The 19,905-nt window shown below is 41.2% G+C and overlaps 2 protein-coding genes across 2 annotated transcripts; both read right to left on the bottom strand.

The window, feature by feature from the left end:
* Positions 1-4,787: 4,787 nt before the first annotated feature.
* Positions 4,788-9,520, bottom strand: LOC121574634 (guanylin-like). Its single transcript, XM_041887175.1, has 4 exons — positions 9,517-9,520; positions 8,784-8,839; positions 7,653-7,839; positions 4,788-5,266 (listed from the first exon to the last, which is right to left on the bottom strand). The coding sequence occupies exons 1-4, from the start codon at positions 9,518-9,520 to the stop codon at positions 5,175-5,177; spliced, it is 339 nt and encodes a 112-aa protein (XP_041743109.1). The 3' UTR covers positions 4,788-5,174.
* An 8,198-nt stretch (positions 9,521-17,718) lies between these two features.
* On the bottom strand, positions 17,719-19,084 carry LOC121575965 (guanylin). The gene is made up of 3 exons (XM_041889258.1): positions 18,935-19,084; positions 18,395-18,593; positions 17,719-18,163 (listed from the first exon to the last, which is right to left on the bottom strand). Exons 1-3 carry the CDS (start codon positions 19,016-19,018, stop codon positions 18,105-18,107), a joined length of 342 nt encoding a protein of 113 aa, XP_041745192.1. The 5' UTR covers positions 19,019-19,084; the 3' UTR covers positions 17,719-18,104.
* Between the last annotated feature and the right edge of the window lie 821 nt (positions 19,085-19,905).

Here is a 19,905-nt window from a genome sequence, read left to right as displayed (position 1 = left end):
CCCAAAGCATGATGTTTCCACCCCCATGCTTCACAGTAGGTATGGTGTTCTTTGGATGCAACTCAGCATTCTTTGTCCTCCAAACACGACGATTTGAGTTTTTACCAAAAAGTTATATTTTGGTTTCATCTGACCATATGACATTCTTCCAATCATCTTCTGGATCATCCAAATGCACTCTAGCAAACTTCAGACGGGCCTGGACATGTACTGGCTTAAGCAGGGGGACACGTCTGGCACTGCAGTATTTGAGTCCCTGGCGGCGTAGTGTGTTACTGATGGTAGGCTTTGTTACTTTGGTCCCAGCTCTCTGCAGGTCATTCACTAGGTCCCCCCGTGTGGTTCTGGGATTTTTGCTCACCGTTCTTGTGATCATTTTGACCCCACGGGGTGAGATCTTGCGTGGAGCCCCAGATCGAGGGAGATTATCAGTGGTCTTGTATGTCTTCCATTTCCTAATAATTGCTCCCACAGTTGATTTCTTCAAACCAAGCTGCTTACCTATTGCAGATTCAGTCTTCCCAGCCTGGTGCAGGTCTACAATTTTGTTTCTGGTGTCCTTTGACAGCTCTTTGGTCTTGGCCATAGTGGAGTTTGGAGTGTGACTGTTTGAGGTTGTGGACAGGTGTCTTTTATACTGATAACTTCTCTTAGAGAAGAAGTTACAGGTCTGTGAGAGCCAGAAATATTGCTTGTTTGTAGGTGACCAAATACTTATTTTCCACCATAATTTGCAAATAAATTCATTAAAAATCCTACAATATGATTTTCTGCATTTTTTTTCCTCAATTTGTCTGTCATAGTTGACGTGTACCTATGATGAAAATTACAGGCCTCTCTCATCTTTTTAAGTGGGAGAACTTGCACAATTGGTGGCTGACTAAATACTTTTTTCCCCCACTGTATATAAAATGCTTATTTAAGATTATCACATAAGATAGAATTATGACTTTATTATCCCCATGGGGAAATATTTGTTGCAGCTCTGTGCATACATAACACCACATAATCGAAGATAGACAAAGGACAATAAATGCAAGTAGAAAAAGTGCAATTCAAGAGTGATCAATGGTTCATCTGTACACTATACACAACTGAACACTCTATCATCAGAACATAAGTAGGTCACTGGGCCTTTATTACTCCTTTGTGAGTGGACCAAAATAGCAGACCAAAATTTCAGCACCGCCACCCCTAAACATCTTCCCGCCACCATACAGCTGTTACAGGAGGACCACCAGAGGTTGTGCCCTGGACTCCACCCTGGCCTGATTGGAAACAAATGTTTGGAGGTGGTGGAACTCAACTCACTGACTCCTGACTCTCCCATACCTCCTCCGATAGGGAGTTCCTGGTTTCCCAGGATTCAACAACTGGAAGTGTCTTGAGAATGTCTTTATATACGTAGTTATCAAACTATGGGTGTTGTTCAAGCAACTTTGATACATGCACAGGTCAGGGCCGTAGTGTCACAACGGCACTGATTATTCTCAATGTCATACTTAGTCTTTTAGTCGGCTAACTGTGAATGTAGTATAGTTCACATGCCAGGAAAAGGGTGGAGTTTTCATTCAGACATTGTATTGTCTTGCAGACTTTTGGACTCCTCTCATTCCCCTAGAAACCAAGCAGCCCTAACTCTTAAATCACACTTCCTGAGAGAGAGGATGCTTTGATGGGGGAGAGCTGCCTGACCACTCATATGATCCCTGCCTGGGTCTGTCTGGGTCTCCCTGCCTGCCTGCCCAGTGTGTTGGCTGTCTCTCACAGCTGCAAGCTCTTGCAGTTGATCCACAGAGGAATGAGCACCATCCCCCAATCCCTTCAAACCCCACAGAGAGAGATGCCAAGTCTGTTTTTAATGAGCCTTTCAAGCCAGAGCGAAGTCGCTACACAGTAGTTTAACCTGAGAGATAAGGATTTAGTGAGCATACACATTATATGGAGCAACAGTTGGCCACAGTAACATAGTCACATTTAGTCAGACAATGCAGGAGTATTTGGTTGAATCATATGTAATCAAACAAACAAACAAAAATAACAGTAATAAATGCACTCTGTGTGCCACATGCATCATGCACACCCATCAAGTCTCATTCCTTTCCAGTTTGGTCATCCCTGGGGTGTTGCAGCATGTTTATTGAAGGGGATAAACCAAGAGCAGCAGAGTGGAATAAGACTTGACAAGTCAATCATTATATTGGAAGGATGATGTATTTGTCATCTTTTACTTGTTGAATCTGAGTGTTTTTGAAGATGAGCATGATGGTGAATTGTTTGACCTGACCACAACAAAATGACACACAATGAAGCCAACAGATGGAGCATTTCTCAAAGCGGAAAAAGATTCCCTTGATTCTGGCAAGGACAGAAAACTCATCAACCAGCCCTTTCTGAACATTCCTTTTGCACTTGAGTAACCACTCATCTTTCTGCACAGATCAGTGGATCTGAAGCTCCTCTTTGCTGCAGCTAATCATAGATGGCATATTCATCTGATTATCTCCAAAGAGAATGACCTGCAAAGTACAGTTAATATCCAATTAACCTGATCGCTGAACCTGAAGTTTTCCTCTCAAATGGCTGCCATTTTGATAGCGTGCTCAATTACTGCACATATTAAAATACTTTGCATTGTTATATTGCAATTATCTAAACGAGACTGGTTACTCCGCGTTAGTGTAAAGGCCTCTCATTTTCTCATTGAAGATGACAGCATGTGATTGAATGTTTGACATTCTTTTGAAACAAGAAACCCTTTGATTCTTTAAATAAACAATTGCTACACAGTGTATTTCTGCAACTCGCTAAATCTGATTTGTAAAGGAAATATTACAATTTTACTTAATGGCTGAAAAAATACGAAACATTTCACATTAACACGTTCCACTTCCTGCTATGTCCTAAACATCAGTTTATAAAGTTCACTAGGCTTCTCTGCTGATCGTCCTACTATTTAACAAAGAGGGCATTTATTAAAGGACATCCACTCATACTCTCAACCCCAAAACTTATTTCAAAGGAGAGACTTAGAGTGTTGTGAAGTGTGTCTTCAAACAAACAGGCTGTTCTCAGTTGGTAAGTAACAGCCTCTAATCCCTGCTCTCCTTTCCCTATCTCTCCATCTAGTTATGAAATGGGATTATTAATTGATTCCAGTAAGAGGAGGCAGGCAGCTCACCACAGAGGAAACTCGGCTCCAGAGAGGAACCCTACCCCTCCCTCCCACTGCTGAGGAGAACACAAGCCAGCCAGCTAGCAGCAACCTTAACTCACGTCAAGCACTGCTGTGATGTGTTCACACAGCATCCAGGAAGACACAACTCTGGACATTGTGATAAACTGTACACAAAGAAACTGGGTGGTAAATTATTGCGTAGATGGATGTTTTTGTTTGCGCTGAGGACAAACTTCCCTTGTGTTGTGGTTTTGGTTCTAATGCAGCGGCTCATCTCTGCCAGCCAAATTAAACATTGGATAAAAGGGAATTCACACAAATCAAAACAACCTCTTTGGATTTGATGTATTTTTCATTGACATGTGAATGTTTATTTGTGTATTATGTGTTCCATGTTGGTGACTTCATTGGGATGTTTGGATGTAAGGTGCTCTATTGCACTTTTGTGCCATTAACAATTTATTTTTGAAACACCATGGGCATTGGTCCAACTGGATTGAGCCTCTGTAGTGTTAAATGGGGGCAATTTAAAACTACCAAGTTACATAATCTATCACAGGTCCCACACTCCTTGAATGTCTTTCATAGTATGATTTATTTTTAGGTCATGCTGTTGTTTTCATTTGCGGTATTATCATTGGCCACCCTGAGAAGCTGTGAATGTCCTCAAAGCTTCACCAGAGGAGCTGAGCAAACTGAGTCAAAGCGGTTCAATCTAATACAGCCAGTGCTAGTAATGGGGTTCAATTCCTAATACTGTACACCCTTTCCACACTGGACACAAGAGCTGAAACTCCTATAGGAAAAGGAATGTCAAGCCTGATGTGGACCTCCTTGACACATACTTGATGGAGGATGGGGTCAATGGAGAAGGCTGATATACTGTAGGTCATGCTGTCTCCTACTTCCTGTCCTCCCAGGGAAATCATAGGTCTCTGCTTGCCTGCTATGATGTCAATAGAGAGGGAGTCAAAGCAACACTAACCTGTTTTTATTAAAACAACTCATGAAAAGGCTATTATTGGAAGTCAAGTGACCTCGCTCTGTGCTCTGCACAATGTTGTTTCCTCTCAAGACCTCTTTTTTCCATGTCATAGGGCTGAAGTTGATCCTCACAAACATCCTCAAATACTAACATTACCATATTTGTGTTTTTTGAATGATGGTCCTTTGAAGTGATACCGTTATTTGATCAGTGTGTTCTTCTGACATTATTTGTTTATTGTTCAATTTATTTCAAATTGAACATGTACAATTGCTGATATGAACCATCTTTGTCAGGATAACACACATCCCCACCCACCAAGGGGATCATGGTTACTTTGACAAGAATGACTCGATAAGAAATCCCAAAACCATTAAAAGAAAAGTAAAAATCCAGCATCAAAGCTCAGTTGGGCATGAGACATAATTAGGGTTAGTGTAAGGTGAAGTATTAACCTGGTGCGAGGTGATTTTTACATGGTAAAGTCTGCCCTCTGTTGGTTCAGCAATATATTGCTATAATGCAATGTATACAATTGACAAGGTACACCATGCAATGATGATAACGTATTCATAATTTTAGCTGTTTCAGTCTAGAATAAAAAAAATAACAGTGTCAGTAAAGTAAAGTAGAAATCATATTTATTTAGAATCTGACAAGGATTTACAGAATCAGTCCATTTACAGTCCATTTGGCAGAGTTCAAACTAATTCAGTCTGGTGGAAAAAGTGGGACAACATATTAGGCACAATTTCAATAGCAACAGAAATGTATATTAGCTATACGAAACCCAGTTCCAACAGTGAATGTATCACATATCTCATAGAAATCCATGGAAATTTAGACAATCTAGACAATACTGTTGATTTAAAGCCTTTTGCTGAATAACAAGTAACTTAATTCTGACCATACAGCTCAAACAACTTCATATCTGGAGATCTGGAGAAGGTGAAGATGTGTGGTGTAAATAGGAGAGCTTCAGAGGTGTGTGTGTAACAGATGGTGGCAGTCTTACGGTCTTGGTGGCAGTCTGGCAGTCTTACACCCAAAGCAGGCGGGGTGGACACATATTTCACAAGGATCTGGAGGCGTGATGGCATCCGCTGGAGAGAGACATCAAACACACAAGGTTTAGCTGGGTCGTTCCACCAATTCGGTGCCTTTTGAGAAGTGTAATTTCGTCAAAAATAACGTTTGATTTCACTTAATTTTAACATTCTGTCATAAAGAGCACATGTTCAACATCATCTCAAGAGGTTAAATAAAATGACTATGGTAAGGGCATATTAAGAGACAAATAAAGTAACAGGGTTGACCGTAACAGGGTTGACCATAGCAGAGTTGACCATAACAGGGTTGACGATTTAATCTGAAATCAGCCATAAACCCCTTGTGACAGGGGGAATGGAAGCTTGTTGTGCGCAAGATGGAGTGGCAATTGAATGCAAGCTTCACAAAAACATTTTAATTGTTAAAACATTTCTAGCCTGTCTATCTATGGGTAACAGGGTTGACGTGTTATGCTCGACCCGTTCAGTTTTCCACCACAAAACACCAGAAAATTGCCAAAAAGATTAGAACCGCTATGCATTATGATTTGACTATTAGATGTTCAATGTTTCTTTAAAAAATATATATTTTAAAAGGAATAGTTTCACTATATTAAGTTCAGTTTACATAATAGGGTTGACCTTAAAATGAGGGACAGACATAAATGAATCACTAATCACATGAAATAAATAATCATCTTCAGAAATGACTTTGTCAAAGCAACAAAATAACTAGGGCTTTACAATGATGGTGAAAACTTGGAGAAATGTTGGGGTTAAGTGGGTTAAAATCTTCCTAGAAGTCACAGAGGGTGCATGTCAAACGCTTAAAAAAAATTTGGGGTCACATACACCAAAGAAATGTGTTGTTTTACAGGGTGAGCCAGGTACAGAGCATATGGAGCAAATGAGGGTTAGGTGCTTTGCTCGAGTGCACATCAACAGATTTTTCACCTTGCGGCTCGGGTATTCAAACCAGCAACCTTTTAATTACTGGCCCAATGCTCTAACTGCTACGCTTCTTGCCGCTCTGCACTTCTGCAAGTCTTTATTCATATTGAAAATTCATTGATTTATTGAATTCTCCATGTGGTCTATATTAAAGGGCACTTCATGTAATATAACAGGCTTTTAAAATTCAATATTAGTGCACAATTTTTAATACAAAAATGAAAGGGATGCAAAAGGCACTCATTTTGTTGAACGATCGACTCAGCTACTGTACCAATATCCCATTCATATAATATATGACTATGACTATCAGAGTGTCAGATATAATGCTAATATTGACAATGGGAGGAATGAATCCGCCTCGGGTTCGCAGAGCAATAGAGAAGCATGTGAGTGCTCTTTGTCTCGCACACTTTATTGCACTCAAATACATCTTCCATTGGGCTCTTGTGAGTAGAATCAGTCGAGAGCAACACACATTAATCATGTGTGTGCTCATGTTGAATCAAAAGAGGAAAGACTTCAATATTGTCACATCTGTGATATGGCTCTCTAATCTCACAGCTTTGCTCAAGTAGTTATGGGGTATCATGTTGTTAATCGGATAAAAATGATAGATTATATGGAATGAATGCAGTTTCTCCAACACTCAATAGGCACTTTGGCCCCTTCTATTGGTGGTTAGAGGTCATGTCAGCTGATAATAAGGCAGATATTCATCAGTATTTCACCACCTTCAGAAGTTTGGCATGCTTCCTGTTTCCAGGGGAAAAGCAGAGAGGAAGAGGCAACACCTGAAAACCGGATGCTTCCGGTTTCTTCCGACCCGCTCAGGCATTTATTTTACACCTGCTACATTTGGTTAGTATTTCACTGAAGCTACTCAATGTGCTAATTTGTATTTGTATTTATTATGGATCCCCATTACTCTTCCTGGGGTCCAGCAAAATTAAGGCAGTTCATACAATTTTAAAAACATACATTCACAGATTTCACAACACACTGTGTTCCCTCAGGCCCCTACTCCACCACTACCACATATCTACAGTACAAAAATCCATATGTACGTGTGTGTATAGTGCGTATGTTATCGTGTGTGTGTATGAATGTGAATACCAAGGTATGCTGAACCCTTCAGAGTCAATCCCCTGAGGATGGTTTAAGTTTCCATTATCATTCACTTCAAATGCCTGTTAATCTGCGTACACCCTTCGCTGAGTACAAAACATAAATTCAGTCCAGAACAGGCCCCATGGAAAGGTTGTGAAAATTGCACTTTTCCCACCCACTACAACAGCGTCAAATAACTCTGAAGTAGGTAATATTGCTTATGTTTGAATGCTAAAATGTACAGTCTATGGATTTTAACAACAGATAAGGTGGATAGGGGCAATAAGACAAACCATTTAAAAAGTCATACCAATACTGAATGACAATATTTCAGTCCACCCACTCCTCAAAGTAATGTTTGTTTATGGCACAGCCTTACCTAGCCTGGAGAAGACCATGGCAGCCCCTTTGCCATGGCACAGTGGATATAAGGCCTGTGGCAGGACAGGGTTGTTACAGACAGAGACCATGCTGGTGTTGACCAGCCACGGGTTAACCCGGGCATCTGCGTCCATCAGCCCCTTAAAAGCTTTCACAGTCTCTGGGGGATAGCTCTGCTCTCCATCCTGGACACAGTGAAACGCGTGGATGAGTTGGTGAATTTTCTCATTTACCCTTGCATAACTATAGATTTTCCACATTAGGTTGTCATTATCAGATGATAAGGGGATCAACTTCCTTTGTTCCACAATTAAGGTGACAGGTTAATAGACGTGATTCTCACGGCGTGCTTCTTAAAAGATTATTATACAGATAAGCCGGTTAATATCCTTGTAAATGAGTTCAAAACAAGTGTAACAGTGCATGGATGATAGCTACATTCCAAACAAGATTGAAAAATAACCCAACAGAATGAATTGCTATATGATAATTAAAACCAAACAAAAAGAAGATAGCTTTTTAATGCTCTATACAGTTAAGGGACAGCCAGTCATCGTCTGGCTGTCATTGTAAATTAGAATTTGTTCTTGATTGACTTGCCTGGTTAAATAAAGTTGAAAGAAATAGAGAACTGAGTCAAATGTTGATGCTCTCCTCTAACTTGACAATGGCCCCACATCTCTTTAGTGGTATATCATGAAGTGAAGCTCTTAGTCAAAGTGCACCTTTGAACTCTGTCCAAATATTAGTGTTATGTTGAAAGTGATGTATTTCTCTAGTTCCAGTAACTCATCTTCACAAGTGTGAACCAGTATCTCTAAACTCCAAGCAGATCGAGACACTTACAGATATCGTAGGTAGCCTAGCGGCAGGTATCCTAGCAGTTACTAGTGTTGGGCCAGTAACTGAAAGGTTGCTGGTTCAAATCCCAGAGCTGATTAGGTGAAAAATATATCGATGTGCCTTTGAGCAAGGCACTTAACCATAGTCACTCTGGGTAAGAGTATATGTTAAATGCAAATCAAATCCTAATACCTCCAGAAGAATGTTCTCCTCCCATGTCAAAGAGTTACAGCACTAGCCAAACATTTCTGACCATGAACTAGACATAAAGAAGATTGCTACTCACCCTAATCTCCACACTTAGTGATCCCCCCCACAGGATACAGGAGATCAACACAAACACTCAGTGATCCCCCCCACAGGATACAGGAGATCAACACAAACACTCAGTGATCCCCCCCATAGGATACAGGAGATCAACACAAACACTCAGTGGTTTCATTTTCAGCTTTGCCCGGATGTCTAAGTGAGCCTTAAAATGCAGAGAGTAGCCTACTGCTTGAATTGAGATGTGCCTCTGCTCTGCTCTGCCCTTTATAAACCCACCGCTGGCCAGATTATTAAGTCACTTATTAATGCGGGGGCTGGGGGCCCCTCTACCCTGGGTATCTGTCTGATAACAAAACAAAGAAGGTTTACGCCACAGGATCCTCTTTTCTTTATCCACCTCTGTAGATGCCCCCGTCACTATGTTGTTTGTATGCTTTTATTGTGGACATGTTGTTCCATATTGACGTCCTTAGTGCCACTTAAACATCCTATAAATCTAATTTCTCCTCTCTCACCCACAGTAATTTATCATTAAACCCAGATAACAAAGCAAAAGGCTCTCTGTCCAAATGTATAGCGGATGGTTGTATTTTAGTTCCGATATTGACCTTGTCCAATTGTTTGGGTAGGTCTGTCCAAATATTTGTGCCGTTCGCAATCAACGACATGCTCCACCCATTGGAGGCTGAGGCTGGAATTCAATCAAACCTGCTGCATCAATGCATACGCTGTGTCTTTTTACAATCTACCCATGATGTGCACATACTTCCTATTAGTGGGGTGGTTATGCTGACAAATTTGTCTCAATCCTTCACTTTGTGATTAAAGATTTATGTACCCTGAAAATATTTAGATATGGAGCCACCCCAGATTTGGCAGCCGTGGAGCCATTTGTCAAAATGGCTGACGATGGTAACACTATTTTACAATTCAGAAGGACTGCTTTGAGGTAAAGACACCAAATTAGTCACTGAGATAAATTGATGAACCCTGAAAATATTTAGTCTCCCACGTCCCCAGTGAAAGTTGCACCCCTGCTTGTAGAGGACAACTGTTTGGAGCTGTTACAGTCATTAATAAATGAAAAACTCTTCACGTGAATACATTAAAATATAAACGGGGAACATAGATTTGTATTTGTATTTATTACGGATCCCCATTCAATATAATTCATGAGTTGAATCAAGACCTATTTTTAAACCCTTTATCATGCTTGGTGTCTTCCCAGACTTGTCAAAATTGTGTGAAATAAAACACAACCTTTCTTCCTTACATTTATGATATTGCTGTTTGTCATTATATCATATACTAAGCATTTAACAATTGATTACACATTGAACTTGATCCTGTAAAATTCCTGGATATTGCTGTAGGACAATTTTTTGTAAATGGAGATCTTGGAAGTGCAATGTAACCTAGTAACATTTCGTAACTCCCTATGTTATCGTGTGAAAACAGTTTTCATAGAAACACATATCCAAAATAATGTATGGATTGCAAAATCGAATGCTTCTAACAGAAAGAGTAACTTTAACAAGGTGAATCAAACAAAAATAAATATTGTCATTAATGGGGTTCTTCAATAATTATGCATAATAGTTGTTTGAGACGAATTTGATGTCTAGCTGTTTAGTTACTTGGGGAAATTATCCAAACCACAGCTGATTTAGGAAAGGATTTTCTGAATGACAGTCAAGTGTTAAAGAGCGGGTGGGATACTGCACGTGATTGAACAACAGGAATTAATGTTGATCTGGAGAATTGACAGAACATTTTGGTGTCTATGTTGTTAACGCGGTCAAGATAATTTGCCTATGTCATGGACAACATTATGTAAAGATTACTAAGGTAAGATTACTGTCCATGTACGTTTTGATCGTTTGTTTTCTGAGTTAAAATGGAGCAATCGGGAACCTGAAAATTAATTTTCGAATAGAAATAGAAAATAGAAACAATTGCTTGTTTTTAATTTTTGCATGTAAAACCAAAAAGAAAAACATAATATTTAGATTTTCACACGTGGGTGGGGTTAAATGTGGAATGCCTGTCATTGGTTAAGTGCACAGCCAACACTTCCTGTCCTTTCAAAGTAGGAGTTCACCCTTCTAACTCCATTCTATGAATCTAGTCATCTATTATCCATTAATTCATCGATTAATAGATAGCTGCCTATACTGTGCCACAGTGCCAATATAAAGTAAGATTTCTCAATTTCTGCATAAGATTTAGTGTGTATTGACTTAATAATTAACTGGTGTTACTGTAAATGGTTAGCTGACTGATATATCCTAGCTACCTAGCTAACCATTGATAATCTTATTCAATGATGCCATACAGCCAAAACAACAGTATCTACTGCTAGACAAGAGATAGGGATTGTTTCTGGACAGGCCATGGGTATTATGGTAGTGCAGTCAGTCAGTCTGGCACTGTCTAAAAATGTTAAAGGGGCAGTGCAGTTAAAAACTTGATTTTCAATTTTTTGAATGACATTTCCACACACACACACAGTATGCGGAAGGGGCAGGACAATATCAGTACCACAAAAAGGAAAACATGAAGCAGACCAAACTCTTTGGTCCTTTAAAAACCTGCTGTATGTAAAATATTGTGAGCTATAGCTTGGAAAATAAATAAATGTGACTCTGGATGCCAACATAATGATGTTTGTTTCCAACATTGGGGCTGTTTTCCTAAATAACTAAATTCTGCTAAGTGCTTTGTTTCCTTACCATGATACTAACAAGTATCGCAATACTGGTGTCATCCCGGCTGTACTATGAGGTCGAAATAACACTGATAATACAATTTTTGTGTAAGAGCTGTTTGAAAAAAATGCCTGGAATTTCAGCCTGTTCAGGCGGGATGGAACGTTTGGCCCACATCATGATGTCATAATGTGATCTGATTATAATAGACCAATGTCTGTTCATCTGGGTAAGGGGGTGGGCTCTAGACCATCCTATCAGCCAATCAAGGCTGTCTATGTAAATATCTTCACATTTGTTTCCTAATGCCCACACGATCAGACTGAGCATTTCAAGGGCCAAAGGAGGCTCAGGGAAATAAACAATAAAAATATATTTTGGAATTATTTTCATTAAATAAACACACACAGTGATTTATTAGACATACAGTGATGATTTAAAAATACAATTACAAAGACTGTATGGGGGCTTTATTAGCTGTCAAATACTTGCTTCGTCTGTCCTTGGGAGAATCTCAGTTCCATTTCCTTGATTCGTCGCAATTTCTCTCCTCGTCTCCTTCTCAAAACCCATTGGATGAGAAGGTCAGAGGGGTTTCAGACACACACAAACACACAATGCTTGAAGAGTTTACTGATTATAATGATTTCATTATTGGTTATTATTATTGTCAATGATTTTGTTGACAGAACCCATTGTACTATATTATTATATCAACTATTAAACATATAGAAATGCTGTTGTTTATCTTTTTCATTCTTCAGGAATGTTTAGCATGGCTATACATGATAGAGAAGTTGGCTAAAGCACAAAAGACCTGGCAACTAGGCATGACAAAGAAACGTGGTGTCCATGTTTCTTGTGACATTTTGAATGACATGTAGATGTTTTGTTGTTGCTAGGTGGAGCTATGTTCTCATTGTTCCTACCTAGACTTTTATTCCTGTAACTACACATGTGAAGCTTCAAGAAACTCATATTTAAATGTATATCAAACCATTTTAAAATGTTGACCCTGATGTCACACATTGGCCCCTTTATTTATAGAAAGACCTATATTCTATTGTGTTACTATTTCCTTCTTTTTTGTTGCTAATCTTTTCCTACATTTTAACTCTGCATGGTTGGGAAAGGGCTCGTAAGAAAGCATTTCACAGTAAAGTCTACACCTGTTGTAGTCGGTGCATATGACAAATACAATTTCATTTGATTTATTAAGTTAAAGCAAGCATTCAGACCAGCCTTAGAAAAACGAATGTGTTATACTTTTGTTAATGAAACAGGTTGAAAGTAAAATATTCTGTGTGCCAGGCATAGTTATTGTTTAACTGAAGCACAGCTTGAGATAATTATCCACAGCCATTGTGAACTATTCCAACTCAATGTCTGGGATATTTTCCCAGACACAGCTGTAGTTAGTCTGTATTTGCATGTAACTGGTAGGATGTGAACCCTGGTCTCCCGCTCTGGAACCCAACGTCTGGTTTTAAGTCGCAGTCAGGGCTATCTCATCAACAAAGCGTTCTAACTCATCTCTGCTACATGCAGTCTCAGACATTTTCATTTTTGGCCTACATGACTGCTGTGTTTCCCTCTGTAATTGTGTTATACTATGTGTAACTGATAAACCTCTTGATTTTCAGGCGATCCAGGCCAAGAAGTATAGGCCATGACTTTTAATAGATTAAAGGTTTGTAAAATAGTGGTACAGTCTACGGCCATTTAGTAAGATGGCTGTCATGGCCCCAGGGGCCAAATCTGTGGTGGCTCCATATCTCAATCTTTTCAGGGTGCATAAATCTAGCTCTGTGACAAATTTGGGGCCTTCACCTCAAAGCAGTCCTTCTGAATTGTAAAATAGTTTTGCAGTCGGGATGCCATTTTGAAATCTGGGGTGGCTCCATATCTAAATCTTTTTAGGGTACATAACTCTACATCTCTGCCAAATGTGGTGCTTTTATCAAAAAGTGAATGATTCATCAGCTTAACTGCCCCACTATATGGCTGGGAATTGAAAGCATCTACCTGTGATAAGTCTACCTGATAGCAATAGAGGTATCAATAGGTTTTTACAGTGTCTAAACCATTCTGTGATTGTATTTGACCATGGGAAAAACAGCTAACTGCAACATAAGTTCCACTGAATTGAGACCTCAGTTCATAGGCTACGTATGAATTAATTTTGACCCCTCAGAGAAACAAAGAATATTCATTTATTTTCTAACAATTGTCTCTATACTTGTCAGTGAACATTACAAAGAGACTGTGGCAGAATACATACCTTCAATTTTCTGTTACTTTCACATTCGCTTAGAAAATAGAAATGGTAGAATGGCCTAAAAACACTGAAGGACTGCTTCACCACTTTATTTTAAGAATGTGAACTGTCAGAATAATTGTAGAGAGAATGATTTATTTCAGCTTTAATTTCTTTCATCACATTCCCAGTGGGTCAAAAGTTTACATACACTGTCACGAACGTTGACTGATGACTCGTGGAACCAAGGCGCAGCGTGATAAGCGTACATCTTTATTGAGTACACAACACACGAACAAAACAACAAAACGAACGATACGTGAAGTCCTGAGGTTACAACAACACAAACCTTTACGGAACAAGATCCCACAAAGACTAGTGCAAAACAGGCTGCCTAAGCATGGTACCCAATCAGAGACAACGAGCTACAGCTGCCTCTGATTGGGAACCACCCTGGCCAACATAGATCAAACGATCTTGAACAAAAACATAGAAAAACTAAACATAGCAAATCCACACCCTGGCTCAACATTTAAGAGTCCCCAGAGCCAGGGCATGACAGCACCCCCTTCCCAAAGGCGCGGACTGCGACCGCGCCACACAAACACAAGAAGGTAGGGGCCGGGTCCGGCTCCGGGCGTGACCACCACTCTCTCTCCACCCCCCCCGTTGTGCCCCTGATCTGGTCTGGCCCCGCTGGCCGGAGCTGAACTGGACACCGGTGGAGCGGATTGCTCTGGCTCCGGAGTGGATCCGCTGACTGGAGTTGGACCGGACCCCGGTGGAGCGGATTGCTCTGGCTCTGGAGTGGAGCAGCTGACCGGTGCCGGACCAGGCACCGGTGGAACAGGCACGGGCCGTGCCGGACTGGACACACGCACCACTGGCTTGGTGCGGGGAGCAGGAACGGCCGGACCGGGCTGACGACGCGCACCACTGGCTTGGTGCGGGGAGCAGGAACAGGCCGGACTGGGCTGATGACGCGCACCATTGGCTTGGTGCGGGGAGCCGGAACGGGCCGGGCCGGACTGTGGAGGCGGACTGGACGTCTGGAGCGGAGAGCTGACACAACCCGTCCTGGCTGAATGCCTATTTCCACACAATATGTGTGAGGCATCAGCACAGGATGTACAGGGCTGTGCACTCGTACTGGCGCTACAGCACGTGGCACTGGCGCAGGATATACGGGACCGAGGAGGGGTACTAGAGGCCACGAGCGTTGAGCCGGCACACCCCGTCCTGGCTGCATGCCCACCTTAGCACGACACGTGCGTGGTGCTAGCACAAGACGTACAGGACTGTGCCGGAACACTCACGGCACAGTACGTGGCTCCGCCAACCACCCTTTTAGCCTCCCCCAAACATTTTCTTGGGTCTGTCTCTCGGGCTTCCTCCCCGGCCGGTACCCTCTGTGTTGCCGCTGCTCCTCTCTGTAGCGCACCTCCACAGTCTCCTCTCCTGCCTGGGCATTCACCTTTGCCCATGGCCCTTTCCCCGCGAATATCTCCTCCCAAGACCACCATTTGCCTACCTGCGACATCGCCATCTTCTCCTCCTGGGCACGCTGCTTGGTCCTCTTATGGTGGGATCTTCTGTCACAAACGTTGACTGATGACTCGTGGAACACGAACAAAACAACAAAACGAACGATACGTGAAGTCCTGAGGTTACAACAACACAAACCTTTACGGAACAAGATCCCACAAAGACTAGTGCAAAACAGGCTGCCTAAGTATGGTCCCCAATCAGAGACAACGAGCTACAGCTGCCTCTGATTGGGAACCACCCTGGCCAACATAGATCAAACGATCTAGAACAAAAACATAGAAAAACTAAACATAGCAAATCCACACCCTGGCTCAACATTTAAGAGTCCCCAGAGCCAGGGCGTGACATACACTCAATTAGTATTTAGTAGCATTGCCTTTAAATTGTTTAACTTGGGTCAAACGTTTTGGGTAGCCTTCCACAAGCTTCCCACAATAAGTTGGGTGAATTTTGGCCCATTCCTCCTGACAGAGCTGGTGTAACTGAGTCAGGTTTGTAGGCCTCCTTGCTCGCACACGCTTTTTCAGTTCTGCCCACAAATTATCTATAGGATTGAGGTCAGGGCTTTGTGATGGCCACTCCAATACCTTGACTTTGTTGTCCTTAAGCCATTTTGCCACAACTTTGGAAGTATGCTTGGGGTCATTGTCCATTTGGAAAACCCATTTGCGATCAAGCTTTAACTTCCTGACTGATGTCTTGAGATGTTGCTTCAAAATATCCACATAATTTTCCTTCCTCATGATGCCATCTATTTTGTGAAGTGCACCAGTCCCTCCTGCAGCAAAGCACCCCCACAGCATGATGCTGCCACCCCTGTGCTTCACGGTTGGGATGGTGTTCTTCGGCTTGCAAGCAACCCCCTTTTTCCTCCAAACATGACGATGGTCATTATGGCCAAACAGTTCAGAGATCTTTGTCCCCATGTGCAGTTGCAAACTGTAGTCTGGCTTTTTTATGGCGGTTTTGGAGCAGTGGCTTCTTCCTTGCTGAGCGGCCTTTCAGGTTATGTCGATATAGGACTTGTTTTACTGTGGATATAAATACTTTTGTACCTGTTCCTCCAGCATATTCACAAGGTCCTTTGCTGTTGTTCTGGGATTGATTTGCACTTTTCGCACCAAAGTACGTTCATCTCTAGGAGACAGAACGCGTCTCCTTCCTGAGCGGTATGAAGGCTGCGTGGTCCCATGGTGTTTATACTTGCGTACTATTGTTTGTACAGATTAATGTGGTACCTTCAGGCATTTGGAAATTGCTCCCAAGGATGAACCAGACTGGAGGTCTACAATTCTTTTTCTGAGGTCTTGGCTGATTTCTTTTGATTTTCCCATGATGTCAAGCAAAGAGGCACTGAGTTTGAAGGTAGGCCTTGAAATACATCCACAGGTTCACCTCCAATTGACCCAAATGATGTCAATTAGCCTATCAGAGGCTTCTAAAGCCATGACATCAGTTTCTGGAATTTTCCAAGCTGTTTAAAGGCACAGTCAACTTAGTGTATGTAAACTTCTGACCCACTGGAATTGTGATACATTGAATTATAAGTGAAATAATCTGTTTGTAAACAATTGTTGGAAAAATTACTTGTGTCATGCACGAAGTAGATGTCCTAACTGACTTGCCAAAACTATAGTTTGTTAACAAGGAATTTGTGGAGTGGTTGAAAAACGAGTTTTAATGACTCCAACCTAAGTCTATGTAAACTTCTTCAACTGTACGTGGTTGTAGTTCGTCCACTTTATTATCAAGCGATTGTACGTTGGCCAATAGTATCGATGGCAAAGGCAGATTAGCCACTCGTCGCCGGCTCCTTATCAGGCACCCCGATCTCCTTCCACGATATCTCCTTTTCTTTCTCCAGCGAATGACGGGGATGAGGGCCCTGTCGGGTGTTTTGAGCAAATCCCTCTCATCTGACTCATTAAAGAAAAATTATTAGTCCAGTTCAAGGTGAGTAATCGCTGTTCTGATGTCCAGAAGCTCTTTTCGGTTCTAAGTGACGGTAGCAGCAACATTATGAACAAAATAAGTTACAAACAATACGAAAAAACAAACAAAATAGCACGGTTGGTTAAGAGTCCATAAAACGGCATTCATCCCCTCCGGTGCCATCACACATTCGTTAGCCTTGAGGTGTACTATCGTCCTCTCAATGGATGTGTTGGAGAAAAGACACAAATGCCAAGTTTCAACCAAAAGTGGATGAAGTATTATTCTGTGTGTTGTGCCAATGTCTGCTAGTTTATCAAATATAGGCTCTATTCAAGGTTTGCTCTCAATAAATATGTGGGGAAAGACTCATTTCAGGTTTCAACCAACATTGGATTAAGTATTGTTCTCTGTGTTGTTCCAATTTCTGTCAGTTTATCAGATGATCTATTCAAGGTTTTCTGGTCTGTTACAGTTGGTAGACCACTCACTCAAACAACATTACGTGTTTTTCAATGCTTTTTTATTAAACATGAGGCATTCATAAACATACAAAAGAATACAAAATCCCAAAGACTCAATGAAAACAAAAAGAACATTAAATAAGTACAAAGCCTGGTAAGATAGAACTGTAACAAACCCAAAACCCTCAAAATAAAAGTCAATTGATAAAAGGAAAAGCAGTCAAAGAAGTGCTAAATAAGCTCCAAAGTAACAGTTTCTAGAAAATTTGCCTCCATCAATTAATCAGTCTTTGTATTTTTGAGCCAGTTATGTTTTCGGCCATCTGAAGATGGCAATTTTAAACATGAAATCGAAATTGTTGTCACGATATGCTGAATGAGAATTGTGAGTGGTTTGTCTTCTGATGGCAGTCAGGTTGATATTTTCATTAACAGCCTGTGCAGGCAGCGAAGGCACAGATCTCACAGATGTCCATAGGCACAGCAGCTGGAAGAATGAAGAGAAAGGTACAGTGTTAAAAACATGTTCCAAAATCACTCAATCAATCAAACTACAACTGCATATTGCAGAGACCAACTAGATGTACATAAGATATATGTTCTATGCAATTCAGATCAATGACTCCATCAGCAAATGATTACGATCTTATCACAATCTGGTCCGATCCACCAAGTTGGACTATAGTGGATATTATTCTATAGAGTGGTCTTTTCTTACCTAGTTTTGAGAGAGACATGCTTGCCCCTCTCTGCATGCAAAGGGACATGAACTCCTGTGGCAAAGAAGGGTTAGCACAGACAGAAGCAAAGCTGGTGCCGGTGAGACGAGGATTCTGCATTCCGTTTACACTGCTGCCCTCTGCTGTCAGTTCTTGAAGCTTCTTCACTGATTCCAGTGAGAAAAAAAAGTCACCCTCCTACAGAGAAGAGAAGAGAGGAGAGGACAGAGACACGGTTAGACAGAGCATTATATCTGACGGTCATATTGGGGACCCAGCCAATCATAGCGATGCTTTACACATTCTGTATGTGATGAGGATGCCCATAGACTTGTAATGATGGCTTGCACCAAGTATATGCTTTGTTAATAAAAAGAAAATGCTACACATAATTTTGTCTGTTAGAGCTACATACCGAAGGTTAACAGAACATTATTTCATTAGTTTACCATTGACCATTCTGACATATTTGCAGTCTATAGTCATCATATTATAGTGAATGATAGTAAGGTTAACCTTGCTTTAAGAGGAGCCCTTACCTGTACTTTGACTTGGACAGCTTGGGCTTCAGACACCAGACAGAGAGCCAGGACCATGAGAGCAATGGAGAGAATGGTCTTCATCTTGTCTTTTGAGAGGTTTGCTTTGAGCCTTTAGTCTTGCTGTTGTTGGTGTGTTTGGAAGATTGCTCACCTCAGTCTCTGCTCTCCATTCATCTCCCTCCTTCCTTTTAAAGGGTTGACTCTCAACTCAGCTCAGCCATGCAGGCCTAGGATTGGCCGAGCTGCAAATGGGAGAAAAGTATTTCTCACGGGTTAATGAGTAGTGATGGTGGATTTTACAATGTCATAAAGGTGGATTCATAAATCCTCTCTGACCTCATCCACAGTCTGATGTTTTTATGGACACACTTGACGGTGTGTCTACTACAGTCGTTCACGCACCTCCACTTACCACGTTTGTTAACAAGGAATCCCTGTTAACAGTCACACAAACTATCTTTATGCAAACTATCCACAATTGATCTGCAATATTAAAGCTCAGCTACCCACAAAAAAATAAAAAATAATATATATATATATATATACATATACAGTACCAGTCAAAGGTTTGGACACACCTACTCATTCAAGGGTTTTTCTTTATTTTTACTATTTTCTACATTGTAGAATAATAGTGAAGACATCAAAACTATGAAATAACACATATGGAATCATCTAGTAACCAAAAAAGTGTTAAACAAATCAAAATACATTTTATATTTGAGATTCTTCAAAGTAGCCACCCTTTGCCTTGATGACAGCTTTGCACACTCTTGGCATTCTCTCAACCAGCTTCATGAGGAATGCTTTTTCAACAGTCTTGAAGGAGTTCCCACATATGCTGAGCACTTGTTGGCTGCTTTTCCTTCACTCTGCGGTCCAACTCATCCCAAACCATCTCAATTGGGTTGAGGTCGGGTGATTGTAAGAGCATGGCGCTTGCAACGCCAGGGTTGTTGGTTCGTTTC

Source organism: Coregonus clupeaformis, chromosome 10, assembly GCF_020615455.1.
Source record: "Coregonus clupeaformis isolate EN_2021a chromosome 10, ASM2061545v1, whole genome shotgun sequence".
NCBI classification, from domain to species: domain Eukaryota; kingdom Metazoa; phylum Chordata; class Actinopteri; order Salmoniformes; family Salmonidae; genus Coregonus; species Coregonus clupeaformis.
The sequence above is the reverse complement of the archived record's forward strand: the minus strand, read 5'-3'. Positions and strand labels throughout refer to the sequence as shown.